Here is a 7,702-nt window from a genome sequence, read left to right as displayed (position 1 = left end):
ACTGACCGAGGTAAAATGTACTTTAATTTTAATTTAAAAAAAGAAAAGAAAAAGAAACACACAATATTTTACGAATATAAAAAGACACCTAATTGAATAGATTTTATGACGAAGAATATTTTGGCCAAGGTGTAAGTTCTTTACAAAATCAATATTTTGTAATAGTGTTAGAGATAATTTGGGAATGAGAATTTTCTTAGTTAAAATTGGAGCTCCTATCTCCTTTTAAGTTGAATTACATAAAATCATGTTGAATTTAAAAAATCATTTGCTTAACTAATTTATAACTAATTTAATATTTATCAATGTTGTACTTTCTAATTTGAATATTATCCATTTGAATATTGTTTATTAGTATCACATAATTAAATAGAAAAATATTTTATACAAAGGCTTGTTTTAAATTTAAGATATCTTATATTTTTAGAGATAATAGATATATGATTAGTGTTTTTGAAAAGTTTTTTATTGATAAATTAAATATTTATAAATTTAAATATGTCCAACTATCGATTTTCTAACTTAGATTTTATGTTTTCTCATTCTTTTTATTTTTCAACTTTTTATTTAATTTATTGCCTTTATTGAATAAAAATCATCCAAAAACAAATCTATTAAATTGAATCACTTGGTATAAAAAGAGGAGGGAGTAGTATCAATATAAGTGAATTATTAGGCTTAATAGTACCAAACCTATATATGATTAACTAATTAACTATTAATCAGCTACACATCTGCACTTTACACAAAGCCTATGACAAGTCTTGAAATGGAAAAAGAAAGTAAGTATATTTAGAAACTAAAACCCTTCCTAGTTCAACCCAACAAAACAAAAGATGAAGAGTCAAACTCATACAAAACATTCAAGACCCACCAAATCACGTTTTTAATCCCCATAATATCATAGACCCCACTGTTTTCTATATTTTAAAATGACCAAATCACCCCCACCGTCTGATCATTGACGGAAAACATCAAACATCCTATGCGCAGGAGGAGCAGCGGAAGCCCACGGGCCCATGTGTACGGCCCGAGGATGGGCTTGAGAGATAGCATCAACACCGTTGGATGGAACACCCACGCGCTCGCAAGAAGGGCACATAGTAAGAGTTGTTGGTGGAGTCATTTGCATATAAAATTGAGGGGAAAGTTTCAGTGCTCTAAGCTCTTGAACTTCCTTGTGTAGTCTTCTATTTTCATCCGTTAGATTTTCACAACACCTTTTCAACACTTCACAATCAACCTCCGTTTGCTTCAGCTTTGTCCTATAACATCAAATTAAAAAAAGATTTAAATATTTCTTATTTAAATTAATTTTTGGTAATTAATCAAATATTATTTAAGTAACTAACCTAGCTCTTCTATTTTGAAACCAGACTTCAACTTGTCTAGGACGAAGCCCAAGTTGCTTTGCAAGTGCCAACTTTTGCTTCTACAAAACAAAATATAAAACAAAATTAGTCAAAAATAAACAAATAACTAAAGAGATTAACGGGTATTAAGTTAGATTAATTACGGGATTAAGGGTATTGTGTTGTTTGAAAGTTTCTTCGAGAATAGCTGATTGGTTTTTAGAGAGTCTGAGTTTTTTCCTAGCGGTTTCAGCGTCTTCATCGTCGCTGATATTTCCTCTATTGTCCACGTCATGATCTTCTCTCTCGCTTCGTTTTCCGCTAACACTTGAAACAGTGCTGTTCGGAGATGAAACTCCTGTTTCTTCTTCTTCTTCGTGTTCGATAACGGTAGATGGTAAGCGATTCACGTCGAATCCTCGTAGGAATCTTCCATCTTCGTTTCTGCATGTATGAGAGTTTCGATCTGTAGGTAGAATAGTTTATTCATGTATGAGAGTTTCAATATTGAAGTGTTTTGAATTTATAACTAGATCTGGAGAATGGAAGAATACATACCTGAGGAAGAGATGAGATTGAGAGGGTGAGGTTTGTGAAAGAAGTTCAAGCTTAGACTCAGAGCCAGGTCTTCCTTTTCAACCATCATTTTTCTATGAAGAAAGTGAGAATGAGAATGAGAAAGAGGAGTTGGTTTTTAGTTTTCTAGAGAGAGAGGGTAGGGTGGTTTTGGTTTGGGAGTGGAAGGAAGCGTGTGAGAGGGGAATAAATAGAAAGAGGAAGGAAATGGGTGGGAGAGAGGTCGTTCAATCATGACTTTATGTGAGCAAGGGCAAGTTATATCAATCATGGCATTTGCCTTTCAAATAATGCACATTTGTTTCTCTGTCTGTCCCCCTTCATTTACTATTTCATCATGGAGGAGGATATATCTTTACCCTTACTTTTTTATCTTTGACCATTTGGTAAAATACTAAAGTGTTTCTTTTTCAAATAGGTGAACACAATAATATGGCAAATGTTGATAAGAATAATGATAGAAAGACCTTTATCACCAAAGTTTTAACACACTCTTTATATTTGTTAGTTACCAAATTATGTTAGTTTCATATAAATTATGTTACTTTCATATAAATAGTGAGTTGGAATCTTTGTTAAAAAAATTATGTTACTTTCACTTAGTTAACTATCACCACCCTGTGTGAAGGGTGATTGACTAGACATTGTCAAGAGAAGAATACATATTTGGGGTTGAAGCCTACAAGTCACCCTCAAGTTGGTTTAGGAGACTTCACCTTAAGCTTTTTTTTTGAATAATTGGGTAGGTACGAACCATAATCTCTAGTGCTTTTATTATTCTAATCTTACCCCTTATATGGTTGACATGGAGGAATAACACATAGCTTTTTCCATCAAAGTCCAATGTTAGTTTTAGAATGCACAATCTAGAAGAGAGGTGAATTAGACTTTCTAGATTTTCCTTGTTTTTATGCAAGTTCCTTTTCTTTTTACTTTTCTGGAAACAAGTTAAGTGTTACAACTTGATTAGAATAAAGTTATGCAGAAAATAAAAGTGAAGAAAAGTAAATGACACAAAGATGTATCATGGTTCCTCTTTTTAAACAAGAGTACTCTAGTCCCCTCACATCCCATGAGAGATTTCACTATTGTCAGATCTTTGTACAAGCCTACCACTAAGACTTCTCTTACAATCTTCTAACCATAACAAATAAGCACACCACTTCCTTGATTTCCAAACACCAACAACTATGATGAACTTTGAATCAAACTAACTCAAATGACCTTTTTACAATAATCACCAACAACTTGATGATCTTAAAGTACATATTTCACTCTCGTGTTTCTATCTCTTTTGACTTGCTTGCATTACAAGATATATGAAAGTTTTGGCTCTTCTTTTTCCCTTTTATCACAATCTAAACATATATACATAAGTGCTCAAAAATGGTATAAATAAAACTTTTTTAAATGATGTGAAAGTTTATGCACAAAGTTTCATTTGAAAATATATGAACACTTAATGACTTTGTTGAATTGACTTGAAAACTACATTTTGAAAGAGTTAAGTTTGAATATGAAACTTACTGCTATTTATATGACACAATATACCTCTTGAAAAACCATGGCAATGTTTGATATTTCATTAGGAATATAGTTGCATTGGTTTAGGAAAAGTTTCCATGAAGAGATACCATGAAATGGTGTGTCAATGTTTCAGAAAAATAAAAAAGCTTCAAGAACAATCAATTGGTCCTTAATGTTAATTGATTGGTCCATTCTTTGCAACATTGAAATTTTGAATTTTTAGACAGGACAATCGATTGGTCCATTGCATCAATTGATCGGTCAATTGAAAAATATGGTTTTTTTAAATAGAGAGTTTGAAAAGTCGATTGTGGTTATATGTCAATCAATGGGTTCACTTGAAAATTTGAAAAAAATTCTAAGTTATGAAATCATGCACATATGACAATCTATTGTTCATACATGTCAATAGATTGTATGAAAGCCAAGTTTAGACATGTTTCATAGTGAAAAACAATTTGTGTATGGTTAAAATGCATGAATGATCTTTGAGCACTTAAGATGTGTATATGAATTGAATTGCATATACCTTTGTTTATGATCCATTATCATAGATATCCAAATATTGATATAAACTTGAAACTTGAATCATTATTTTCTTCTTTGATATTTCTTCTTAGGAAAGCTTTTTGTTTTCATCAAAGCCAAGTTATGATTGATGATGGACATATTCTTCACATCCAAGACAAAACATTTGGGATGGCTACAATTTATGCATCTACTAACTATGTTACTAGAAGATTGCTTTTGAATTATTTATCCAACACTCAAGCAACTTAGGGAATACCCTGGTGCTTCATTCGAGATTTTAATACTTATTTAGGGGGCTCAGGAATACTCTGGATCACATCGACCATCTAGAATCCCTATGGAAAACTTCACCACATATACTGATTCTAACCACACACTTCATCTTCCAACCATATAAACAAAATACACTTGGAATAACGGTAGTAGGTGTGAAGAAAACAACTAAAGAAATGTGTCATACCCCGAAATTTGCCCATTAATATTTCAAGACATTTTTCAGGGCACTCCGACTCATTTTTATGACACTGATCTTAAAGGAACAAAGGCCCAGCTCACGAGTGGCCCAATCCAGAAAATGGCCCAAACTGGCCTGCTCGCTAGGCGAGCAAATCCTTCGCCTAGCGAACGTTCGCTGCACGCTCGCCTAGCGAACGTTCGCTACACGCTCGCCTAGCGAAGCTGGCAGATAACAGAAAATTCTGGGCTTCACTCTGAGCCCATTAGGTCATGAAAAAAAGGCATTATAAATACCACAACTCCAGTCAGAAAAAGAGAGGACGAAAAAGGACGAAAGGAGAACCCTAGCAAGCAAACCCTAGCGCTCACAGACGGAAAACCCTTGAGGCTAACCCTGAGAATTCCGAGTCACCCTAAAGGAAACCCTGAAGGAAAAGCCGGCGGCAGCAAGGCCACTTCCGCTCAATTCGATCCGATCGGCCAATTCAAGGTTACAATTCGATTACAAACAGGTTGGCATTGCTATTACTACCTTATGTTCTTAATTTGCACATGGTATCATGATTGAATTTATGAAACTATCTTAAGTTTTACATATGAATTTAAGTATGCATGAACATCTGAATGTCTAACCACATAATCTCTGTAATGGATGCTATAAGGTGTGAAGCTTGCTGACATTATGCTGTTATCAAAACCAGAATCCGCAGCCGCTCGCTAGCACATCGCTAAGCGAGCATGCAGCGAGTATTCGCTAAGCCTTCGCTAGGCGAGGCAGCGGCAACCGGGACAGTCGCTGATTTTTCTATTCTGTCCTTTGCTAACCTGTCATGTTTTTATCATAGCCATGCATTGTTTATCTGACCCTACTGCTGTTCTGGTTTCTTTTGCGGTGCAATCCTTGATTGCATCCTGACTTGGTACTCTAACCCGTTTGCTGAATTTTGTAAAGGTTCACCTTTCCCAGGAAAAGATTGTTGTCTAGGTCTTCCACTTTATTTGTGGGATACCCTTGTGGAGTTTCACCCTAAATTACCTAATTAATTTTAATGTATTAATTTTAATGTATTAATTTTAATGTATTAATTTTAATGTGGAGATTCATCCTAATTACCTAATCGATTGTAAAATACGGCCTCTAAATATGTGATCTTTGACCTCTCTTTTGCCTTACGATATTACGGTACCACGGTCATGTCCCGCGAATGTGGGGATACACTTAGCAATGGCCCTTCGATTAAATCATCATAAAATAAATCATAGTCCCTCGGATGTTGCCTTCGAATATATGATTTCGTCCCTCGATGACCCTTCGGTGTAGCCTACGGTTAAATGATGATCGTCCCTTCGAATGCTAAGGTATCCTTACAACTGTTGCCTTCAATGACCTATCGATGACCCTACGATGATCCTTAAACATCCAAAGGGTAAAATTACTTACTTCTCAATAGTAAGGACAGTTTTACCCTCATAAGGATAGGAAACGTTCATAACGACCTTAGGAAGGTATAACTCTCAATTGCTGGATCATAACCTAAAACATTTCCCACCCCTCACACTTTGCAAATCCTAGAAAATCACCACTTGGTATACATTCATACTAGAATCATTACCAAGTTACATTTTTCTAAACCGTTTTCAAAATCAAACGAGATAAATACTTTGTATACATTCATACGAGAATCATTACAAAGTTAAACTCTCTTTTCGAAACATTTTTTAAACAATTCACGAACACTTTTCAGACAAAAATATAAGTGATCCAGCAATTAAGAGCCCATGGATAACCATGGATACAAAGGGTGCTAACACCTTCCCTTTGTATAATGTACCTCCCGAACCCAAAATCTATTGAGGTCTTTCCTGTTCTTTTCCACCTTTCCTTATTGGATAAAAGAAAAGTCGGTGGCGACTCTTGCTATCCGCGACATTGCGATAAAAAGCAAAACACCCCAAGTCAGTTCACCGTATGACAGAACTGGCGACTCTGCTGGGGACACTTTAAAAAGAGAGGTTACCTTAAAAACAAGATCACTTATTCCAAACTGTCTGATTTACTTTTAAGGGATTGCTTGGGTATTTTGAGTGAAAGATCCTACACCCGGATCTAGTGTACCTTAGGTAAGTAGCAATAGATCATCGCGACTATCCGGCGTATACTGGAATGGTTAAAATGATGGCTACGGTTAATGTGACACTTTGGATGTCCTGATGTTCCTCATGTTCACTTGAGGAAAAATTTGGCTTCCGCGTGGTGTCATTAAAGCATTAACCAGACCTTTAGAACCCTAATTGACTCATCCTGGCCATTAGAAAGTAGTGAGATAACTGACTTCAGTTCCGACTGGGGTTGGTTGAGACTCGATACTACACTCTTTGAGATTGGACTTTAGGGAAGCTTCGGTCAACCACTTGGTGTTGCACTGAAGTGGACTTAAAGGAAGGTCGGTGATTTGAGATCCTTCTAGAACCCGGTTACTATTCTAGGACAGGTTGAACCAACTAAACTTCAGTGGGGAGGGTACTTACCTATGGAACTCATGCAAGCCTTAAAACCTAGGAATGATGGTTGTGTGACTTGCTTGTGCTTGTTATTTATTTAACCTCATAACATCATAACATCATGACATCATAACATTGTACTAACCATTTCAAGGACTTAGGGATTTAACTTTGCTCTGTTTTGTAAGGCTATGGCTCCCAGGAAGACCATCCGGATCAATTTTGTAGCAATCTCTCCTCAACTGAAGAATTTAGTGTCAGAGCTCCCCGATCATGCCCAGTTCATCAAGAAACACGGTTCTCTCCTTAATTTGGTTACCACTGGTTTCAAAGAAGATATGATGAGAGTTTTATTCCAGTTCTTCGACCCTAAACATCATTGCTTCACATTCCCAGATTATCAGTTGGTACCTACATTGGAAGAATTCTCCAGACTGCTTGGGATACCTATCCTTGATCAAATACCTTTCAGTGGTTTAGAAAAGGTTCCGAAGTCTGAAGAAGTTGCCGCAGCTTTACACATGACGAAGTCCGACATTGAAGCTAATTGGGTAACAAGGAGTGGAGTTAAGGGTTTACTTGCCAAATTCCTGACAAATAAGGCCCGAGAATTCTTAAAGGATATGAATGTCCATGCTTTCGAAGATGTTCTAGCATTGCTAATCTATGGTTTGGTGCTATTTCCTAACCCAGACCAATTCGTAGATATGAATGCTATTAAGATATTTCTCACTCATAACCCTGTGCCTACCTTGCTC

General features: G+C 35.9%; 1 protein-coding gene across 1 annotated transcript; it reads right to left on the bottom strand.

Annotated features, from left to right (window-relative positions):
* Nucleotides 1–650: 650 nt before the first annotated feature.
* Nucleotides 651–2,183, bottom strand: LOC127074205 (homeobox-leucine zipper protein HAT4). The gene is made up of 4 exons (XM_051015511.1): nucleotides 1,911–2,183; nucleotides 1,517–1,818; nucleotides 1,353–1,432; nucleotides 651–1,265 (listed from the first exon to the last, which is right to left on the bottom strand). Exons 1-4 carry the CDS (start codon nucleotides 1,996–1,998, stop codon nucleotides 959–961), a joined length of 777 nt encoding a protein of 258 aa, XP_050871468.1. The 5' UTR covers nucleotides 1,999–2,183; the 3' UTR covers nucleotides 651–958.
* Between the last annotated feature and the right edge of the window lie 5,519 nt (nucleotides 2,184–7,702).

Source organism: Lathyrus oleraceus, chromosome 4, assembly GCF_024323335.1.
Source record: "Lathyrus oleraceus cultivar Zhongwan6 chromosome 4, CAAS_Psat_ZW6_1.0, whole genome shotgun sequence".
NCBI classification, from domain to species: domain Eukaryota; kingdom Viridiplantae; phylum Streptophyta; class Magnoliopsida; order Fabales; family Fabaceae; genus Lathyrus; species Lathyrus oleraceus.
This window is presented reverse-complemented; position numbering and strand designations above follow the sequence as displayed.

Bases quoted from the DNA above. Each gene is read 5' to 3' on its own strand.
- LOC127074205 (XM_051015511.1), bottom strand. From the start codon at position 1,998: ATGATGGTTGAAAAGGAAGACCTGGCTCTGAGTCTAAGCTTGAACTTC. The intron at 1,433-1,516 runs GTAATTAATCTA...TTTGTTTTGTAG, and splicing joins AACACAATACCCTTAATCCC to AAGCAAAAGTTGGCACTTGC. The intron at 1,266-1,352 runs GTTAGTTACTTA...TTGATGTTATAG, and splicing joins TTTCAAAATAGAAGAGCTAG to GACAAAGCTGAAGCAAACGG.